General features: G+C 41.8%; 2 protein-coding genes across 15 annotated transcripts in view; one reads left to right on the top strand and one right to left on the bottom strand.

Annotated features, from left to right (window-relative positions):
- Positions 1 to 18736, bottom strand: part of HSCB (HscB mitochondrial iron-sulfur cluster cochaperone) — a 39054-nt gene extending 20318 nt beyond the window's left edge. Inside the window, exons 1-6 of one of the 6 annotated variants that reach the window (XM_077874184.1) lie at positions 18425 to 18728; positions 16905 to 17001; positions 16465 to 16554; positions 15736 to 15880; positions 12199 to 12246; positions 2146 to 2284 (exon numbers count right to left, since the gene is read on the bottom strand). In XM_077874184.1, the coding sequence (XP_077730310.1) occupies positions 2193 to 2284; positions 12199 to 12246; positions 15736 to 15880; positions 16465 to 16554; positions 16905 to 17001; positions 18425 to 18660 (708 nt within the window). In that variant the 5' untranslated portion in view covers positions 18661 to 18728 and the 3' untranslated portion in view covers positions 2146 to 2192. Of the gene's footprint in view, positions 1 to 2145; positions 2285 to 12198; positions 12247 to 15730; positions 15881 to 16459; positions 16555 to 16904; positions 17002 to 18424 lie in introns of those variants that run through there. The other 5 variants (XM_077874181.1, XM_077874182.1, XM_077874183.1 and 2 more) reach the window with 5 other exon arrangements.
- CHEK2 (checkpoint kinase 2) overlaps positions 1 to 23012 on the top strand; it is a 93823-nt gene that overhangs the window by 23808 nt on the left and 47003 nt on the right. Inside the window, exons 2-3 of one of the 9 annotated variants that reach the window (XM_077874168.1) lie at positions 13702 to 13752; positions 21496 to 21823. The exons of 2 other annotated variants lie outside the window; for them this stretch is intronic. In XM_077874168.1, coding sequence (XP_077730294.1) covers positions 13702 to 13752; positions 21496 to 21823 — 379 coding nt within the window. Of the gene's footprint in view, positions 1 to 13701; positions 13753 to 18820; positions 19018 to 19060; positions 19281 to 21495; positions 21824 to 23012 lie in introns of those variants that run through there. 6 more of the 9 variants (XM_077874171.1, XM_077874169.1, XM_077874167.1 and 3 more) reach the window with 6 other exon arrangements.

Below are 23012 nucleotides of genomic sequence, written 5' to 3'. Positions count from 1 at the left end.
GCCCTCCCTGTGTGTTTTTAGACAAATAACTCATTCTCCTTGTAAAATGTAAGAGAGTTGTGATTGTCTAATATTCCTAAATACCATTAAGCCAGACAGCTGCTGTAGTTAATTTGCCTTCCGAAGATGTATAAATCCTAAAATGTTAACAAATTGCGTAGAACAGGATCAGGATTCACAAGATAAATTCTTAGACTAGGATGAGGGAGGACCCAAAGGAGCTGCAGTTTTAAGCACTAGGAGTTAAACCTTGGTTCACAACTCTGATTTTTCAATTATAAACAAGCAATGCTAAGAGTTATTTCTTGGAATCTCTTTCTTTTTTTTTTTTTTTAGATTTTATTTATTTATTTATGAGAGACAGAGAGAGAGAAAGAGGTAGAGACACAGAAAGAGGCAGAAGCAGGCTCCATGCAGGCAGCCCGACATGGGACTCGATCCCAGGTCTCCAGGATCAGGCCCTGGGCTGAAGGCAGCGCTAAACCGCTGAGCCACCAGGGCTGCCCTGGAATCTCTTTCTTTCTTCTTTCTTTCTTTCTTTCTTTCTTTCTTTCTTTCTTTCTTTCTTTCTTTCTTTCTTTCTTTTTTTTTTTTGTTAAATTTATTTTATTTATTTATGATAGGCACACAGTGAGAGAGAGAGAGAGGCAGAGACATAGGCAGAGGGAGAAGCAGGCTCCATGCACCAGGAGCCCGATGTGGGATTCAATCCCGGGTCTCCAGGATCATGCCCTGGGCCAAAGGCAGGCACCAAACCACTGCGCCACCCAGGGATCCTCTTTCTTTCTTTTCTTTCTTTCTTTCTTTTCTTTCTTTCTTTCTTTCTTTCTTTCTTTCTTTCTTTCTTTCTTTCTTTCTTTTTTCTTTCTTTCTTTCTTTCTTTCTTTCCTTTCTTTCTTTCTTTCTCTTTCTTTCTTTCTTTCTTTCTTTTTCTTTCTTTTTCTTTCTTCCTTCCTTCCTTTCTTTCTCTTTCTTTCTTTTCTTTCTCTTTCTTTCTTTCTTTCTTTCTTTCTTTCTTTCTTTCTTTCTTTCTTTCTTTCTTTCTCTCTTTTTCTTTCTTTCTTTCTTTCCTCTTTTTAGTAATCTCTACATGCATTGTAGGGCTCGAACTCAAAACCCTGAGATCAAGAGTCACATGCCCCAACTGAGACAGCCAGGTGGCCCCTCTCTTGGAATTTCTTAAACAGAATTTTCTGTTTTAATTTCCTTGATCCAGAGACTTAAAAGAGGCATTTTTTCCTCCCTTCTGGATATGAATCAAGAACTTAATCTGAATTTCAAAGATCTAGAAGGATAAATGGGGGTTGTTCTTTGGACTAGGTTAGAGGAGCATGGAAATGGTGAGGACAGTGTCAACTATCCAGAGAAATTGGGATTGGGAAAAAAAAAAAAAGAGCTGGAAACGGGGCTGGTGTTTAGCATCACTTTTTTTTTTTTTTTTTTTTTTTTTAAGATTTTATTTATTTGAGAGAGAGGGAGCATGAGCTAGGACAGGGACAGAGGAAGAGGGAGAGAGAGAAACAGACTCCTCACTGAGCCCGGCACAGGGCTCAATCCCAGGACCCTGTGATTGTGACCCGAGTCAAAGTCAAAAGCTTAAGCAACTGGACCACCCAGGTGCCCCACCAGGCTAATTCTTAATAATCTTTATCTACATTTATGTAGGCCTAAGAGATCCTTAGGCAGCTTTGTATGGTTACTAAACTGAATGCCCTGAAGACTATACTAACACAGATACTAGTGAAAGGCCCACCGTGAGAGACTATATGGTTCTGTGGCAAAGGCTGGCAAACCCTGGGCCAAATCCAGCCCACTGCTGTTTTGTAAACAAAGAGCTACAATGACAGAGTTGAGTAGTTAGAACAGAGGTGGTATGGGCCACAAAGCCTAATGCATTTACTATCTGGCTCTTTGCAGTAAGTTTGACAATGCCTTCTCCAGGGCCTCAGGTTGGGCCCATCCCCACTTCCTTTAACCGGCCAGGATGGGGAGCATGTTGTATCAAGTATCACACAAAGAACTGACCACCCAAGCTCTGGCTACACTGTGTTTCCTCTGGCATGATAAACTTCGTCATCCATTAATGCTTCTCGGATGGTAGAAGCGGTGAAAGCATCTCTAATCTCAATTAGCAGAAGCCAGAAAAGAAATAGACAAGAACTTTATTTTTGAAACTTTTAAACTAGTAATCATTAGAGGGAAATCTTCTTTAACTTGATTTTTTCTTCTACATTTGAAAAGTATCTCATCTTTGTTAACATTTCCTTGGCTTTTTCCAAATCATCTGAAATAAACAGAGACATTAAGGTGAGGCTTCCTTCCCAGCAAGAATAAAACTAACTCTATTGACCAACGTAGCCAGTCTGATTTACAGATAAAGTTTTATTTTTTATTTTATTATTTTTAAGATATTTTATTTATTTATGAGACAGAGAGAGAGGCAGAGACACAGGCAGAGAGAGAAGCAGGCTCCCCGCAGGGACCCCGATGTAGGACTAGATACCGGAACCCCGTGATCATGCCCTGAGACAAAGGAAGGTGCTCAACTGCTGAGCCACCCAGGTGTCCCACAGATAAAGTTTTAAAATGAAAACTGTGAAATCTGGGGGCCCCTGGATGGCTCAGTGGTTTAGTGCCTGCCTTCGGCCCGGGACGTGATCCTGGAGGCCCGGGATCAAGTCCTACATCGGGCTCCCTGCATGGAGCCTACTTCTCTCTCTGCCTGTGTCTCTGCCTCTCTCTCTGTGCCTCTCATGGATAAATAAATAAAATCTTAAAAAAAAAAAAAAGAAAAGAAAAGAAAAGAAAAGAAAAGAAAAGAAAAGAAAGCTGTGAAATCTGTATTTGTGTCTGCCTGTACATTTATGGATGTATGTCTGATTTGTATATATATTTCCCTATCTCCCAATGGTATTACCAAATTAATTTATAAAATCCCTTCAAAGAGTTGTATCCTGATTGTCTTAGAGAGAAATAAGTTCACACATAAATTAAGTCTTCCTAAAACTTCCAGAAATATAGGACCCAACTCAAATATTTTTCATTGTCACATACTTGTATAAATCTTTGGTAAATAAGACTAGTTTAGTTTGTTGGTTTAATAAAGTAGGTATGTTTTCAGAGTTGTTAACATTAAATTGTAATGCAAACATACATTTTAATTGTCCTTGGACTTACTAGTCTAATAACCTAATATTATACTTATTAGATGTTTAAGATTATAGAGATGGTAAATTTGATATTACTCAAATCATCCTGACAAACTTTTTTTTTATTTTTAAAAAATTTTTTGACAAGCTTTATTTATAATGACAATAATTATGTTTTATAATATGCTGCCTAAAAATAATTTCCAAAGTATTTTTGGCAACTTGGAACCTTAGAGTCATGGTAAGCTAAGTTAAATAATAGTCATTAAATATATAAATAATCTCTAAATAAGATAAAGTGTTGAAATATTCACTATTAAGCAAAAGTTTAAGTTGATACACTTTTAGCTATTTATTTTTATATGGTCCAAGAGATCAAGGATCTTGGGACTCTTTTTTTTTATGATGTATCTAGAGTTATTTATTTTAAAAAGTAATTGTAATGTCTAAATAACATTTCCTGTATTGCCCAATTTAAATTTTTTTTAATTTCTTTTTTTTTTTTTTTTTATTTTTTATTGGTGTTCAATTTACCAACATACAGAATAACCCCCAGTGCCCATCACCCATTCACTCCCACCCCCCGCCCTCCTCCTCTTCTACCACCCCTAGTTCGTTTCCCAGTTAGGAGTCTTTACGTTCTGTCTCCCTTTCTGATATTTCCCACACATTTCTTCTCCCTTCCCTTATATTCCCTTTCACTATTATTTATATTCCCCAAATGAATGAGAACATATGTTTGTCCTTCTCTGACTGACTTACTTCACTCAGCAGGATCTTGGGTCTCTTAATCAACATGTTCTTGCCACCTTAAAAAAACTTGTATTGTAGGAAGCATATACCTCTATAGCTTATGAAGATGGTAAACTCATAAAATCTGCTTATCTACTACAGAATACTGGTGTATTATAGTTTTCAATTGTCTACTTCCTAGTTTTCTCTGTAAAATAAAGGTTACTAATGGTCAAAATTTATAATCAATACATAAAAAAATGAGACTACAAGTTAGGTAGCTCAGTTGGTTGGTCATCTGCCTTTGGCTTGGGTTGTGATCCTATGGTTCTGGGATCAAGCCCTGTGTCAGGCTCTCTGCTCAGTTGGGAGCCTGTTTCTCTCTCTCCTCGCTTGTACTGTCACTATTTCTGTCTCTCTCTCTCAAATAAATAAGATTTTAAACAAAAAAAAAGAATGAAGAGTATATTTCTGTTAAGATAAAAAATAAAAAAGAGGGATCCCTGGGTGGCGCAGCGGTTTGGCGCCTGCCTTTGGCCCAGGGCGCGATCCTGGAGACCTGGGATCGAATCCCACGTCGGGCTCCCTGCATGGAGCCTGCTTCTCCCTCTGCCTGTGTCTCTGCCTCTCTCTCTTTCTCTCTCTCTCTGTGACTATCATGAATAAATAAATAAAATCTTTAAAAAAAAATAAAAATAAAAAAGAGTAATTTTGTCCTAAAGTAAAATGTGAAAGAGGGAAAGAATAGAACCAAACATGAATAGATATTGAGAGTGGTAGGTTTGTGGAAAGGAATTTTATGTGAGGTCAAAGCTGACTAAGATTATTTTTTAATTTCAATTTTTAAAATTTTTTTATTTTTTAAAGATATTATTTATTCACGAGAGATACAGAGAGAGAGGCAGAGACACAGACAGAGGGAGAAGGGAGGCTCCCTGAAGGGAGCCTGATGGAGACTCAATCCCAGAACTCTGGGATCAGGTCCTGAGCTGAAGCCAGAAGCATCCAGGCATCCCTATTTTTTTAATTTTTAAAAAAGATTTTAATATTATTATTTTTTAAGTAATCTCTATACCCAATGATCTCACAATCCTGAGATCAAGAGTCATACATTCCACTGACTGAGCCAGCCAGGCGCCTCTTGAAATGAACTTTTTTTTTTTTTTTTAAGATTCCATTTATTTATCGAGAGACACACAGAGAGAGGCAGAGATATAGGCAGAGGGAAAAGCAGGCTCCCTGCAGGCCACCTGACATGGAACTTGATCCCAGGATTACAACCAGAGCTGATGACAGACACTCAACCACTGAGCCACCCTGGTGCCCCTTGAAATGAACTTTGATCTAAATAGTATACTGACAAAACCAGAGTTTGGTTTCCTGTGTTAAAATGACAAAGTTTTTTTTGATTATTGATCTGGTCTTAATAAAAGACTGTAAAAGATTTTTCTTTACCTTTTGAGTAATCTGCCTAGGTAATATACATTCTATGTCTTATCAAAATAATTTCCTGCGCTTCATGTTGTCTTTATCATATCTTTCATTACTTAAGAGAATAAAGACTTCTCACTATTCAGAACTAAGGTTCTTCATTTTTCATGTTATCTCCTGTATCTGCCTTTGAAGTTTTTTTATCACCACATTGGTTAAATGGATAACTGAGTTATTGTTTCACAATGACCTATGATCCTATTTAATTAAATATTTAAAGCATTTGACATTTTGGACAACTTCCCAAAATCAAATTCTAAATAAAGACTTCCTAACTTCAAACTAACTTTGAATTTTCTGAGAGGATCTCTAGAAAACCTCATAGGATTTGTTCTCTTACTTTCTTAAAAGAGAGCTGTTAAACTAATTAGGTTTATTTGATTACGTTGCATGGGAAGCACTGTCAAAGAAGAGATATTTAATCTTCTCTAGGTTATATTTGTATGGGTAAAATGTTATTATTTCAGAAATATTATAAAGTTCCTAGAAATTTATCAATGCCTTCACTACAATATGGCCTGGTATTATGTTATTAGTCTAGTTATTATGTTAAACTATTCTGTCACAGAAACCACCAAATTTCCTTGACAATCTTAATTATTTTTATAACTTTCATCAGATCTTTATTTTTTTTTAAAGATTTTATTTATTTATTCATGAGAGACACAGAGAGAGGCAGAGACACAGGCAGAGAGAGAAGCAGGCTCCATGTAGGGAGCCCAATGTGGGACCCCCGGGATCACGACCTGAGCCAAAGGCAGACACTCAGCCACTGAGCCACTCAGGTGTCCCTCATCAGATCTTTAATTGTGGTTATTTTATCTTTTGCTATCCACAGATAGTTGTTGTTCTACTCTGATGCTTTCCTAAAAGCTCCTGCAACCAGCTACATGCCAGAATATGTGTGCTTAAAAAAAAGGGACTGTCTTAGAGACCCATGAAAAAGGACTGTACCAGGTACAGGCTTCTGATGGCATTGCTTAAATAACCTTGAGATCAAAACAATAAACTAAGTTACAATTTCCAAAATTTGAATGAAAAAGCCAGTGGGTTCATGCCACAACAATCTAGTAAGTTTTACTTAAATAAAAAAAAAGTATTTATATATTTATTTTTAATTGAAATTCCAGTTAACAGTGTAATATTAGTTTCAGGTGTATGATTTAGTGATTCAACACTTCCATACAACACCCGATGCTCATCCCAAGTGCACTCCTTAAATCCCCATCACCTGTTTAACCCATCCCCCTACTTACCTCCTGGCTGGTTAACCATCAGTTTCTCTATTGTTAAATGTCTGTTTCTTGGTTTGCCCCCCACCCCATGATTGTTTTGTTTCTTTATACCCCCCCTTTTTTTAAGATTTATGTATTTATTTTAGAGAGAGACTGAGAGCGAGCACAAGTGAGAGGGGCGGAAGGAGAGGGAGAGAGAATCCCAAGCAAAGTCCAGGCTGAGTATGGAGCCCAAGGGGACTCTATCTCACGACACTGAGATCATGATGTGGGATGAAACCAAGAGTTGGAGGCTTAACCAACTGCACCACCCAGGTGCCTTTGCTTTTTTTATTTTATTTTATTTTTTAGATTTTATTTATTTATTGGAAAGAGAGAGAGAGAGCATGAACAGGGGGAGGGATAGAAGAAGAGGAAGAAGCAGAGTCCCCACTCAGCAGGGAGTCTGATGGGGTGGAGGGAGGGAGGAGCTCAATTCCAGGATCCTAATATCATGACCTATGCCAAAGTGAGACACTTAACCAACTGAGACACCCAGGTGCCCCACGTTTGTTTTGTTTCTTAAACGCAAACTGGTACAGCCACTCTGGAAAACATATGGAGGTTCCTCAAAAAGTTAAAAATAGAACTACCTTATAATCTAGGAATTGCACTACTAGGTATTTGCCCAAAGAATACAAAAATAATTTGAAGGGATACATGCACCCCAATGTTTACAGCAGCATTATCTACAATAGCAAATTATGGAAACAGTCCAAATGTCCACCCACTGATGAATGGATAGAGAAGATATATATATCTTCTCATCTGCCTTCGGCTTGGGTTGTGATCCTCTCTATATATACATATACACTGGAATATTTACTGTAAAAAAGAATGAAATATTGCCATTTACAATGATGTGGGTGGAGCTAGAGAGTATAATGCTAAGTGAAATAAGTCAATCACAGAAAGATAAATATCATATAATTTCACTAATATGTGGACCTTAAGAAATAAGTTTTACTTTTGTAAACAAAATGGAAACATTTATCTTTTCTCCCTGCCTGATTCTCCAAAAAACTCTGAAACTATTATTGAATATTCTTTTTTTTAAAAAAGATTTTATTTACTTACTTATTAGAAAGAGAGGAAGAGAGAGCACACACAGCAGTGGGGAGAGGGAGAAGCAGGCTCCCAGTTGAGCAGGGAGCCCCACTTGGATCCCAGGACCCTGGGATCATGACCTGAGGTTAAGGTAGATGTTTAATCGACTGAGCCACCCAGGCACCCCAGATGTTCTTATTTTCAAGGCAATATAGCTATTTGCATATGCTTAGCAAAAATCGATAGGACATAAATTAAAATATTTGTTATATGACCAAAATGATGCATAAAATCAGACAGAACAGACAATTTTAAGGAAGTTAGGTCAACTTTATGGTGCCAAAACTTACAAAGCCCTCTTGGAAAAAACCGGGTTGCCACCTGGCTTATAGACTTCCCATCCTTACAGGTGAGTAAAGAAGATCATTCCCTTGCAGGCCCAAGATATTTAGGATGTTTTGGGGCACCTTGAGAAGAGGTCCAAATCTATAGGTAGTGCAGGTCATATCTGATGGCAAAATCTTGGTTTGACTTCCTAGCATTGAGAAGGTTTTTTTTTTTTTTTTTTTTAAGTGGGCTTCATGCTCTATGCAGGGCTTGAACTCATGACCCTGGGATCAAGACCTGAGCTGAGATCAAGAGTGAGGTGTTTAACTGACTGAGCCACCCAGGCGCCCCTCATTGAGGGCCTTTTAAAGTCCAATCTGAGATTCTTTATAAAAACTTCCATAAGGGGATCCCTGGGTGGCTTAGTGGTTTGGAGCCTGCCTTTGGCCCAGGGAGGGATCCTGGAGTCCCAGGATCGAGTCCCACATCCGGCTCCCTGCATGGATGGAGTCTGCTTCTCCCTCTGCCTGTGTCTTTGCCTCTCTCTCTCTGTGTCTCTCATGAATAAATAAATAAAATCTTAAAAAAAAAAATTTCCATAAAGAAAACTTAACAAGGGTTTGTATGGCTGATTACCATTCTCAATGCATTTATGTAAACAATTAGGCCAACTTTAATGCAACTAAAATTATTTTGTAAACAAAACTATTCCTACCTTGATAACCTTTGATTACAAAGGGGGGTGACTGTATATAGAAATTTTATGACAGTGGAAAAGTCTATACACCAGAATCTAGTCCTGAGATTTTATCTTCCTGTAAACTGAACTGGATCCTGCCATCTTACACATTTTGTCAGCCCTTAGCAAATTCTTTTTCTTTTCTTTTCTTTTTAGCTCTTAGCAAATTTTTAATTCTCCTAGTTTCCTTCAATATCCGGCTACTACTCCCCAAAGTGCTGTTTCCTATTTTTCTCCTTCCCTCCTGACTTGCCATCAGTGAGAACTAAAACCTGATCCTTTCTGGGAATCGGGTTTTATTGTGGTCACCCTTCCCTCTGGTATCTGAAAATGCCCTGTATGATAAGACCAGACGACTTGATGTAAATATCAAAGAACTCATCACTACAAGTTACGAGTGGGCGACTTTTGTGCCTGGACTTGCTGCCACGTGGGCTACTCAAAAAGTCCACCACAACTCCTTTGCCTTCCATGCTCTGCTCATGGGAAGCAGCTATGGCTGTGACATGGAAGTCTACGCTGTCATTACCAACATTCAAACTATAAAACGAGAAATCTATCAGATTGCCACTGCTGTCCTCATACCACTGTGTAAAGATGCTGGAGTTCAGTGTCTTCTCAAGTGACTGCCCACCCTCTGGACTCAGAAACTGGGTTTATAGTCTGCTCCCACCATTAGCCTTTGTTTTCTCTTTGTTTCCATAGAGATGCTCCTCATTATTTGCCTGATTGCTCAAGTCATCCAGCAAATATCCTCTTTTACCAAGTCTCAACAGATGGTTCAGCCAGTCCTTAATAAACAAAGGGCGATCAAATGAGAAACGGACCTACATTGTTCAGGGGAAAGAAAAATGTCTCTTCTTCCTATCTTTTTCTTACTGTTTTTTTGTAGCCAACACCAGAAGGTAGGGCCCTTTTCTCTCAGTATCTGGGGGAAGGTAGGAGCCTAACTTTGATAAGCCCTAGTTAACAAACCCAGATCGGTTTCACATGGACCAACCCCCACCACCTTCCTTTTTTTGTCATTTCCCAGACTACAGAGACCATGCTCATCTACCACCCTATTCCCTCATTCTCTCTTTATTGTTTTATTTAAAAAAGATTTTATTTGTTCATTTGACAGAGGAAGAGAGAGAGCACATGCAGGGGGAGTAGCAGGCAGAAGGAGAGGGAGAAGTAGGCTCCTCTTGGAGCAGGGAGCCCCATGAGGGTCCTTCAATCATGACCTGAGCTGAAGGCAGATGTTCAACTTGCTGAACCACTCAGGCACCCCCATCCCGCTCATTCTCTTTTAAAACGCCCAGGTACCTCTGTACAAATTGGGAGTTCAGTTCACCCTGGACTGTTCCCTATTTCAATAGTTATTACTAATTAAAATCTATCCTTACCAGTTTAGTATCTGGCTTTATTTTTGACAATGTGCAAGTATCTCTCTGAATCTCTGCTGTCAATTCTTCAGGTATATCCTTAGAAGTGAAACTGCTTCTATCGTATGGCGATCCTATTTTTAATTTCTTGAGGAAATATCATAATGTTTTCTGTAGTGGCTGAAGTATTTTACAGCCCTGCCAACAGTGAGCAAAAATTTTAAGTTCCCCAGACCCTTGCCAATACCTGTTATTTTTCTGGGTTTTCTTTTTTTCTTTTTAAAGATTTTATTTATTTATTCTTGAGAGACAGAGAGAGGCAGAGACATAGACAGAGGGAGAAGCAGACTTTATGCAGGGATCCTGATATGGGACTCGATCCCATGACTTCAGGATCATGCCCTAAGCTAAAGGCAGACGCTCAACAGCTGAGCCACCCAGGTGTCCCAATTTTTCTGGATTTTCTAATACTAGTATCCTAATGGGTATGAGGCCGTATGTTGTTGTGGTTTTGAGTTTCATTTGCCTAATGATCAGTGATGTTGCACATTTTTCCATGTGCTTATTTGTATATCTTCTTTGCATGTTCTATTTAAGTTGGGTGGGTATTTCTTCTATTTTTTTTTTTAAGTTTTTTTATTTATTTATGATAGTCACAGAGAGAGAGAGTCAGAGACATAGGCAGAGGGAGAAGCAGGCTCCATGCACCGGGAGCCCGATGTGGGATTCGATCCCAGGTCTCCAGGATCGCGCCCTGGGCCAAAGGCAGGCGCCAAGCTGCTGCGCCACCCAGGGATCCCATATTTCTTCTATTTTTATTCCTTAAATTGTACCTAAATATATTCTTAAAACCTACAAAAATTTTTTTTAAAAAATCTACAAAATCTATAAAAGTACAAAAGGAGATGGGAGTGAGCCCTGCTGGAATACCTGAATAGCCAGTGGGTTGGGTTCATGGATTTCAGGCAGACATATCAGGCTGCTAATCTGTATTTGCCTGACATCTTTTTAGAGACCCTCACTCTGCCTGTGTCTCAGAATGGACTTCTACAGTCCTGCAAACTAGATGGCACACTTTGTAAGCCTATCCCCTCAGCATTAGCTGATGGGACTAGAGTGGACATCTGGCTCAACTTGGGCCAATCAAATAGCCCCTCTCAGGAATCTAGAGTTGTGTCTAGGGGACTATAGTCAGACGGTCAAAGTCTTTGTTCTCATAAGGTAATAGACCTAGGAGAACTAAGGAGTCATCCAGCGGGGGTGACTGCTTTGGAGCACTGTACACTGAGGAAGTGGGTCGAACTGGTTTATAGTGAGAAGTTGGAATGAAACTGCCAGAGGCATTGAGTCTAGGACCACAGCTTTGGTTCCAGAATGGTTTCGGGTTCCCAGGCTTTGCCCCAGAAAAGATCTTATCACACTGTATACTATAATCAAATCTTTGGATTTGGGGATATAGTCCTAATTTCTTATAATAAACTTCTTTTTTATCTGGGCTAGCTTGAGTGGCCTTTCTGCTTCCTGCAATCAAATGATCCCTCAGCCAAAGGGCCATTATTCTCTCATTTAAGGGGTGGCACAAGTCTGGGATGGAAAGAAAAACTGGTCTTACTTCAAAATAGCCAGAAATAGACTCAATCTCTTGGCCCTGAAAGCCAGGAGCAATGGGGACGAGGATGAATATTCCATTTTTGTAATTTGGGCACAGCTCTGCCATGGGCTTCTCCTGGGCTTTGCAGAAGGGGTAGGCTTTGCCAAATGTCGACTGTGCAGCCTTGCCCTCAGGATCAGCCTACATTCCTTACCTTAACTTCTCCTACTTGCTAAAAGGGGAATAGAAGCACTTTCATATACTCTTTTGCTGGCACATTACTGTTTGGGGCATACAGTTTATTTCTCCCGCAAGGCTGTAAATCCTCAAAGGGATAAATGTCGACTTGTCTATATTTTAGAGCTCTCCATGTACCTATCATAGGATGGGTATATAATAGGTCTTAACTGAATAGATAGTTATACCTCAGTGCTTACAATTTCTTTCCATATTTAAGAAAGTCAAGGAATGAAGAAAGTACCTTGTTCAAAAGCTCTGCTCACATAGTCAGTCATTTCTTTCTGTTTAGCTGAAAGAGAAAATTATTATCTTAATTTTTCTATTTATATAGACTAACGATGTAAAGATAACACTGTGTAGCTGGTTTCAACACAACATAACATGGAACTTAGATTCTAGGATAAGACCTCATAAGCCTTGTGTCCACATGTCCCATGATGGCAGGTCCTGTGTTTTGAGATTTATTTATTTTTATGAGGAGGGGAGGGAGGGAGAGAATGCACATGTGCATGCGAGGGAGGGGCAGACGGACAGAAAGGGAAAGAGAGAGGGAGGAGGGAGAGATAGAGAATCTCAGCAGACTCCCCACTGAGCACAGAGTCCAACTGGAGGCTCAATCCCACAACCCTGAGATCGTGACCTGAGCTAAAGCCAAGAGTCAGACACTCAACCGACTGAGCCACCCAGGCACCCTGGCAACTCCTGTTTAGTGCAGCTGACCATACTCACAATCTGTTTTTCTACCTCTGAAAGGTCTGAGGGACAAACACTAAGGCTTGTAAGATGGCTATGTAATCATAAAAAAAATAAAAATAAAAAAATAAAAAAAGGGACAAGGAAATGCTTTGTCTCCACCAAGCAGTCTGAAATCTTCTAGATTTCAGGTAGGAGAAAAATGGGCAGGGCATTAAAGTGTTTCAAGCAACCATCTGCAAATTATACAGCCTCCCAGGAAAATGGAACATTTAGATCATATTGTACCATAAGAGAGAATGCCAGATAAGGTAAAGGGAGCAGCTACCTCATGTTTCTGCTGTTTCCTCATTAGGAAATGAAGAATTTTACCATGTGTTTTCCACATATAAAGGGTATCAATCACTTATATGGTGCCTGCTTTCAAAGCACTTTCAAATACGTTATATCCCCATTGTGGACAGTTGCAAGTATTGGAGATAGCCCTAGTCATATGGTTGGTTGAGTGGAGGAGTTGGGAGCAGACCCCAAGTCTCTAGACTCCTGGAGAGTGGTGGGAAACTAGCAACGTGTTAACAAAAAAAGCACTGGACTAGGAGTCTAGAGGCTCTAAAGTTCCGCCCCACATCTAACTAGCTCTATGCCCTTGAATATTTGCTTACTTTGGGGAGGAAACTTAGAAATTAATCTAAATGAAGCTCGGTGACCTGTTCAAAACCAGACATTCACTATAGGGCTAGGATAACCCCTGCCGGTGACTGAGCACCTGCTATGGATTAAGCACTGTGTTATTTGTTTTGCCTTATTTAATTTAGTCCTTGCAACACGCAGTACTAATGTTAAATCTATTTGACAGGGGGATCCCTGGGTGGCTCAGCGGTTTAGTGCCTGCATTTGGCCCAGGGCGTGATCCTGGAGTCCCGGGATCGGGTCCCACGTCGGGCTCCCAGCATGGAGCCTGCTTCTCCCTCTGCCTGTGTCTCTGCATCTCTCTATCATAAATAAATAAATAAATTTTAGAAAAAAAAAAAAAAAAAAATCTATTTGACAGATGAGGAAACTGAAGCTCAGAGGAGGTGAAGTCGCTTGCTCAAGGTCACAGGTAAAGGCAGTGCTGACACTGTACCCCATGACCCCCTTACAGCAGAGCATCATATTCCTCTGCCTTCCAAAGCTGTGCAGATGGAGTTTCTGACTGTAAGCCCTGAGGTCTTCTTCCAACACCAACTAGCCCTAAGGCTGTTGATACATCCCTAGCTGATAGACTCCCACTTTACTGATTTTAGCTTCTTTGTTCATTACTTATTCACTCAATTAATATTTATTGAGCCCCTGTTATACACCATGTCCTATTCTATGGGCTGAGAATATGAGGGGGACCAAAAAGCAGACACAATTACTGCCTCTGCAGAACTTCCAGTCTAAGGAAGGAGGGTGGCTGATATTGGTCAATAATCTCATGGAGAACAGTAAAGGTTATAACTGTGATTAGTCCTAAGGGAGAGCTACACACTGTACAGATAAAGAGGTTCTCTGAGGATTCTGAGTAAGTGTTGATTGCTCCCAGATCTGGAAGAGGAAGAGTTAACTAGAGGAAGAGGAAGAGAAGAGGGTTTTAAGCAGAAGAACAGCATGTGTAAAGGCACTGCGGTAGAAAGGTTCTTGGTACAGATGAAGAACTAAAAATAGCCTGTGTGGGACAGTGGAGGGGCAAATGGGAAGAAGCAGAGGTCAGATCATATAGGGCCTTGTAAGCCATACTAATGACTTTGGTCTTTAACCCAAGAGTAGTGGGAAACCACTTAAAGTTTTAAAGCAAGAGCAATGGTAAATATGATTAGATTTAGGTTTCAAAACATCACATAAGTGATAGTGTAGGAATATGTTAGATTAGATTGATAGTGTAGGAATTGATTAAATAGTGTAGGAATGTATTAGATTGAAGGCACAGCTAGATCAGTCTGGAGCTATTGCAGCTGTCCAGGTAAGAAAGAATGGCAGCTGGGAACAGGGTGCTGGCAGTGGAAACAGATTTGGGACACATTTAGAAGGCCAGCGTTTCAAGATTTGGGGAGGACTGTTTATGGGGTAAGGGAGGATAAATTATTAAGAATGCCTCCACAGTGTTTTGGACTTGTGCATTTAGAGAACATCGGCAGAGGAATAGGTTTTTTTAGGAGGGATGGGAGAGGCTCATGAATTCCATTTTGGACACATTGAGTTGAAGTATATAAACTCCATGAAGACATGGGCCATGTCTTTCTTGTTTACTGTGTCTTAAGCAATGCTTGATACATAGTAGGCATGCCACAAATATTTGTGAAAGTACATACGTACATACAATTGGAGAGAGAACTTGGGACTTTTTCTACATGGCATGGTTAATTTTATGTGTCACGTTGGTTGGGCTATGGTGCCTGTTGTTTGGTCAAACACTAGCCTAGATATTGCCGTGAAGGTATTTTGTATATGTGATTGACATTTACAACCAGTTGACTTTAGGTCAAGATTAGCTTTGATAATGTGGGCATAGAAGTCCTGCTTGACTTTCCAGCCTGCTGGTCTGCCCTACATATTTTGGAGTTGTTAGGCCTCACAATTCTATGAGCCAATTCCTTAAAACAGATTTCTCTATCTCCATATATACATATATACTACTGGTTCTCTTTCTCTAGATAACTCTGACTGATACAGTATTAAATAAAGCGGAAAGCAAGGCAATATGTAATCAGAAGTCAGTTTTTCCATCTTTGCTCTGCAATGTGACCTTGGGCATTTTCATGAGCTTCTATGGCCTATTTATTCTTATCAGAGACAATAATAACATCTAAATGATGTCATGGGTAGGAAGGAGGATTGCAATCTGCAAAATATTATTATGTTCTTGGTTTAAGGCTGCCTTCCGGAAAGGGGTGTTGTGAGTCTAATCTCCAGATAAAATTCTTTTCAGTATAATCAAGAAAGAAAAATACTCCCTGAATCATTATGATGACCAATATGTAGTCTTTATATTAATTTTTCACCCAACCTTGAACATGTACTTGTAACAGCAATAAAATGCATTCAGTGGTATTTTATCTTTTACCTCTGACAATAGATTCAATCTCTTTCATGGCAGCTTCACTTTGAGCTTCTGCAAGTTTTTCATTGATTTCCATTATTTCCATGAGGAACTGCCTGTCCATTTTATAATCTGTCCCTTCAGGAATCTCTACTCCATGGAGCTTTAGCTATTGGGATATAAAGCAGAGAAAAGTAAGATTGGTTGAAAAGATTGTGGCCAGAGTCATAAATCCTACTCACGGAACAGAATATCATTCATAAAAAAACCTCACAAAACTTTCAAAATATAGTGAAAGAGTGAACAAAGGGTATGGGAAAGTTAGACTGAGAGAGTGCTGAGATGGAATTCCTCTCTGCTACCTGAAACTGTGATCCTGGGGGGCTGATCCTCCACTTGGGAGACTCAACTAGATATTTGTAAAGGCTCTATAAAATCCTAAAATTCTAAGGAGCTAAAACTCTTTCCTCCCTCCTTAAAAACCCCCAAATTACTCTTCCCTAAATGCTACCGCTATACAATCTTTGGAATTTGTAAAAAATGGTAAAAAAAAAAAAAATGCAATTGGCAAGTAAGATTTACAAATACTCAGAGAAAACTATTCACATGTAGTATTATTGAGGCTAATTATCTTTGGGTCCCTAAACTAGATCAGGTCTCAAGCACTCTTCTGCTGAATAAAGGGGAGCAGCTGTCCCACAGCACAATGGATACCATGGAGTCACGCACAGAAGGGTTGGGAAATCACCTTACAAGATATAGTCCCCTGCTCAGAGGAGCCAGAAGGGTCTTATAGGCATCATTCACCAAGGTTGAATGCTTCTCTGAGAAGTCCTTTTCAGTCTGTTAGTAGAGATGAAGATAATCTCATTACCATCTAAATCAGCCATATTAAATTCACATACTGTTTCATAAAATACTGTTGGGGAGACAACTAAGGAAGTCTCCCAAGTAGAACTGGTGTGGGATGAGCTGTCTTTATTTTCAACTGATGGGTTCTGATTCTTCTGGGAAGTCAGGTAAAAGCTGTGAGTGCAAGGCAGGTTTAGGGCGTGGCTACCTGAGGTCAGGCTGCCCCAGGGTGGAGCTGGTTGTTAGCTCTGTCTCTGATAATCACATCACCACAAGGCCACTGGCACCCACCCTGTGTACAGTAGTGTTTGGGTATGATTAAGGGGTGGCCAACAGGCTACCTGGGATCTCTGGCTGAAGAAATCAGGGTGGACAAGACGCTGTAGTTGCTGGTACCGAGTCTGGAGCTTTGCTGTGTCAACTCTGAAGGCACGGTTACTGTAAGGAAATTGGGAGATAAAATCCATGCAACAAATACTCACAGATTTGTATACTATGGGCCTGGTTCCTATTCTCACCGGGGAAAATACAATAAACATGTAAAGAGAGATAACTTTAAAAAGTGCTGTGAGGGAAAAGAGAATAGGGTCAGAGAAAGTGGTAGATGGGGAGGACAAAGAGATGACATTTGAGCTGAGACCTGAATGATGATGAGAAATAAAGACCAGAGGAAAAAGTCATCTAGAGGCAGAGGGAATATGCAAAGGCCCTGAGGTGTGAACGAATTTGGTATGCTTGCAGAACTTAAAGCATAGTGTCACTGTAGTGTGCAGTGACTGGTAGGGGCAGATACCAGAGTTAAGGGGAAGGGCCATTCCTGAATCCCACCCTATCTTTCCAAGGCCCAGGTCCTTTCTTCTTTGTCTTTCATTTTACATTCCTGGAGCCTGCCCTGGCTTAACAGCTTAGGTCTCCTCAAACTTCATCACCTCTCCAAGCTCCTCCACCTTCAGAGGGTAACAGGAAAAACAGCCACTTCTCAGCCTCTCTCCCTCTGGGTCTCACTTCTCCCTTACACTCAGCCGACAATATTAAGTTTTCGGATGCTTTTACACCCTATTTTGTTTGTTTTTCTTACTAGATTTATTATAAAAGGAAGTAACTCAAGAACAACCAGATGGAAAACATGAATGGGGGGAAGCGGCTGGCTGGGAGCTTCGAAGTCCTCCCCAGGCGCACTCCTCTCCCATCTCCGCGTGTCCACAATCCTGGAGGCTCCTTTACTCCCTTATTATTATTTTTTAAAGGTTTTATTTATTTGTTCATGAGACACACACACACACACACACACACAAACACACAGGGGCAGACACAGTCAGAGGGAGATGCAGGCTCCCTGCATGGAGCCCGATGTAGGACTCGATCCCAGGACCCCAGGATCACGCCCTGAGCCAAAGGCAGATGCTCAACCGCTGAGCCACCCAGGTGCCCCCCTACTCCCTTCTCTTGATAACACCTAAGTACCCCTTTCTTATAAGTCTCAACCCAACTTTAACCATTCTGGCCCTGTCGCTCAAGTCTTTCTCCAGCCCCTCCAGGTCGCTTCCGTCAGGCACCCCCCCCAGGTCTCCCTCCACCGAAGCCTCCACCTTTCAGACCCCCTAAACGCCTTCCCCCCCTCCCCTCCCGCCATTCGGGTCTCCACTCCTGAGGCCCCAAGCTCAGTCCCACCCCTCAATTTCCTGTGGCACGGGCCGCAATCCCACCCCGGCGCTCCCGGGCCCCACCCCCCTTCTCTACGGCTCCGCCCACCAGGCGAACCGGTCCCGCCCTCTCCTCCCCAGGCACTCTCGGCCCTAGCCCCTCGCAGGCCGGCCCACGCCTCTCTCGTTCGCGCGTTTCCCGAAACCGCCTCCCGTACCAGTCCATGAGGCTGAAGTAATCTCGAGTGGGGTCAGGCGGCTGCAGCGCGCGGCACTGTGGGCAGAAGAACCCGTCCCCCCGCGTGGGGCCCCCGGGGCCGCCGCAGTTCCAACACTGGGAGGAACCGCTTCCCGCCAGAGACGCAGCATCGCAGCTCAGCGGTCTCCTTCCGAGGGCCCCTGCCGGCCACAGCCCGCACACCCGGAGCAAGGCGCCGGTCCTCCCGCCCCACATCTGGCCGCGGCCTAGGTCGCCGCGGGCGCCTGGGGGGGGGGACCGGGAGAGAGAGATGGAGAGCGGCTGAGCAGACTAGTGCTGCTGATTGGCTGGGGGAGCTGACGGGGCGGGATCACCCGGTGGGGGCGGGAGGAGGGGAACCTGGACTCGGAGTGTCCCGCTCCTCATTTTAAACTACAACTCCCAGCAAGCATTGAGGCTACGTGTGGACGGCCACATCCGCTGCTCTTCATTGGTCCGGCGGCGAAGGCGGGGTGTTTTGATTGGCTGAGGGTGGAGTTTGTATGTGCTTGGTTAGCGCCACTCTGCTTGGATGTAGCTGCCGTGAGTGTTGGCTCTAGGTGGGCTCACGCGGTGAGTCGTAGTGGGGAACTTCTCCTGGGTGTTGGGGGGTTCGAGTCCCGTCCCCAGGGTCTTAATCCGCGCCGAACCTCCCGAGTTTCCACTTTGTGCGTTTTTTGACCTCGGTTAGGGTGAGGAGAGGAATGTGTGGGCGACTGTCTTCCTTTGTAGATGAACTTCGAAGTGAAGTTCACTTCCCCTGTTACTTACAAGCTGAAACTGGCCCAGACGTGCAGGATGAGAAAGGACGAAGTAGTGTTCTTCAAAATCAGAGGGTAACTGATTTTGATCTAGCCAGTCGTTGCTTTGTAAAGAGTTATATAAATGGTAGCAATTATTACCATATTTTAGATTCAATTTCGAAAAAAACCTATTGAGAACTCAATCTTAGCAGCTGGGCGCTGCAGGAACTGGGGCACACTGACTTGTGTAGGAGGATGCCCTGCGAGTGTCCATAAGTGAGTGTGTGGGATAAGAAAGGGTAGGAGGGCACCAGTCCACCCTGGGACTCAGTTTCTCTATTCGGAAAAAAAAAAAATGTGTTGCACTTATCAACCCCTTTCCGCTGTCGTATTCTTTGGGACTGGAATTATATTCTCCCAACTATCGAGCAGTACCGGAGGAAGAACATTCCTATATCATCTCATTTAATCCTCAAGATCTCTCTACCTAGTGAAGTTGTGATCTACCTGAAGATCCTGCAGAGCTTTGAGTCAGGCATCTGACTCCAGACTTGTCTCTAATCTTTCTATATACTTTCTCCTCATCGCTGAGGCTAGTGTGGTTTTCGTTTGCTGGACCATTAAGGTAAGCGAGGATAATAGCCACTTCTTGACAGTCTTTTGCCAGTTCTCAGGGCAGAGAAGTTTTGCTCAAAAAGCTGTGAAAGATTGCACCCTTGACTGAGGTAGTAGTATTAAAGCACGAGGTCCTGGAGTGGCACGCTCAGCTCTGGCATCATCTTCCTGGTGTGGTTTAAGAAAAAGTCATCAGGATCTTTGTATCTAGAAAGCTGTATAAATGCAGTCAATGTGAGTAATGTCTACTATGTTCTCCTTGGAGGAATAGCCTGAGTATGGGTATCTGGAGAGAAGAGACAATGCACTCCCCCCGCCCCTTTATAAAAATCAGATTAGAAATTTAAAGTTAAGGATCGACTGTTACTTTGACTTTACTGTAGTTTCTGTTATCAGAATTTAACAGTCCATCAAATTAATTCTAAAGTGGGGGTGGGAACCTGTCAAGGTCTCCTGTGACTCAAACTTTTTTCTGTAGGATTCTACAGAATCCTAAGGGCTGGAAGGCCATTTAGGATGCTGAAAAGGTGTGCCCTTATGGTTACTCAGCATCACAAAGGGCTAGGTGGAGTTGTTTAGAGTAGTCTTCTTTGTGATGTGCTTCATTAATAGGCTGGCCTTTAGTTAGGAGTCAGGGAATCTAGAGTGAACAAACAGGATGTGGTCTTCATCATCCTGGGGCAGGCTTGGGGGAGGAGGGGTATCTGACATTTTATGTAAATGGTCACCCCTGGCAAGGTGCAGTGAATTATAGTTTCTCTTTGCTATCTTCTACCCCCAAGCCACATGGCCCTCCCCCTTCTTTCTTGTTCCAAAACATGAAATTTAAGTGTAGTGTTGATTGTATTAACGAATATCTTTTAGGTTTCATTTCTAGTTTTTAAAAATTAGATGAATATAAGCTGTTATGAGTCTTCCACCCCTAATTTAGTTCATTTCTTTTAACTTATTTATAAACTTCAAATAATTTCTTTCTTTTCCCTGTGATTTGTGGCTGTCATAACAGAAAAATGATCCGGTGAAAGTGATATAATGAAAAGCTCATCTCAGAAGAACTGTAGATCAATCTAGACTTAGAATTTTAACTTTAAAAAAAAAAAAAAAGAATTTTAACTTTTGCAGAACATGCTTGCTCTGAATTTTTTTTTCCTGATGTAAATTTGCCCATCCTTCACTTTTTTTTTTTTTTTTTTTTTTGAGAGAGAGAGAGAGAGATAGCCCTTGCATGGGGGTGGGGAAGTGGAGGGGCAGAGGGAGAGGGAGAGAGAATCCCAAGCAGGCTCCATGCCCAGAGCCGGCATGCTGCAGGGCTCATCTCATGACCCTGAGATTATGACTTGAGCTGAACTCAGGAGTTGATGCTTAACCGACTGACCCATCCAGGCGCCCCTGCCCATTCTTTTTTTTTTTTTTTTAATTTTTTTTTTAAATTTTTATTTATTTATGATAGTCACAGAGAGAGAGAGAGAGAGGCAGAGAGAGAGGCAGAGACACAGGCAGAGGGAGAAGCAGGCTCCATGCACCGGGAGCCCAATGTGGGACTCGATCCCGGGTCTCCAGGATCGCGCCCTGGGCCAACGGCAGGCGCCAAACTGCTGCGCCACCCAGGGATCCCCCCCTGCCCATTCTTTACTTTTGAACTTCAAGTCTTGTTCCTTGAAACTTACCTTATTATTGAACACTTATTTTTGAGGTCGTGATGTCTCGGGAGACGGATGTGGAGTGTCAGCAGTCCCATGGCAGTGGTGCTTGTTCGCAGTCCCAAGGCACTTTCTCACAGTCTCAAGGCATCTCCTCGCAGACACACGGCTCCTCCTCACACTCTCAGGGCACATCCAGCTCCACCAGCACAGCACCCACATCTAGCCAGTCGTCTCACTCCAGCTCAGGGACCCTGAGCTCCTTAGACACAGTGTCCACCCAGGAACTCTGTTCTATTCCTGAGGACCAGGAACCTGAAGAGCCTGTCCCTGCCCCTTGGGCTCGATTATGGGCCCTTCAGGATGGATTCCCCAATCTTGGTAAGACTGTTTGATATATTGTATAATATTTTAATTGTTCACAAACACAGTTACAGATGTAGCAGAAAGCTCAAGACACTTCAGGAATGATTCCAGAGTGTAAAGGTGTTGAAAAATGGAACGAAGGAAGCAGTTTTGGGGAGTTTACTGACTCTTACCTGTGTGGATCTCCCTTCATTTATTCTTTCAATAAATGTTAATTGGACATCTGTTAATGTTCTGTCCGTTGGAGCATCTGAGGAGAGCAGTAGATCCTTTCCCTAGAAAAGTGCTGACTCATGCAAACTTGCAGACAGTTACAAACTAATCATGGAAACTTCACTACTTAATCCCTGCTGTGGCAGCTTCAGAACATCCATTTTACAGTTTCAAAGTAGAGAAGGCTATTTGTTGACTGTTATTATTTCAAAATAGCCAGCCTTGCAATTTAAATACATTCATCCTCTATGACACTTCCTGATTCCAATAGTAAGGCTTTGTTATAGGTATGTTTGAAATGGCATTTTGATATAAAAAAAAATGAATGACTAATGTATTATTTGTACCTTATCATCCACTCTTTATTTCATGTCCAACTTTGATGACCTGAATAAGAAACTGTAAAAAGTGGAGAAATAATATAGGAATATTCATAGGTATGACTTTAAATTTAGAAGTAAGTATTTGAAGCTGTTTTTTACTCATTTAAGCCATAGTTTTAAGATAGACTTAGGGCTTCTAAATGATGAATGGGAAACAGAGATATGGTGAGAAAGGGGCTGCATCCCTTTTTTTTAAAGGTTTTATTTATTTATTTATTAGAGTGCATAAGTGAGAGACAGAGAACACAAGTGAAGGGGGAGGGACAGAAGGAGAGGGAGAAGCAGCCTCCTCATTGAGCATGGAGCCTGATGCGAGGACCCTGGGATCATGACCTGAGCTAAAGGCAGATGCTTAACCATCTGAGCCACCCAGGCACCTTGGACTTTCAAGAGTGAGATTACATATATCTGAAAATCCTGATAGAGTGAACAGCATAAAGTGGATGATGCTCAATAAATAGGAGCTAGGGGATCCCTGGATGGCTCAGCAGTTTAGTGCCTGCCTTCGGCCCAGGGCGTGGTCCTGGAGTCCTGCTTCTCCCTCTGCCTGTGTCTCTGCCTCTCTCTGTGTGTGTGTCTCTGCCTCTCTCTCTCAGTGTCTCTCATGA

This window comes from Canis aureus, chromosome 27, assembly GCF_053574225.1.
Source record: "Canis aureus isolate CA01 chromosome 27, VMU_Caureus_v.1.0, whole genome shotgun sequence".
Lineage (NCBI taxonomy): Eukaryota > Metazoa > Chordata > Mammalia > Carnivora > Canidae > Canis > Canis aureus.
Note: the sequence above shows the minus strand (reverse complement) of the source record. Positions and strands in the feature narration are given on the sequence as shown.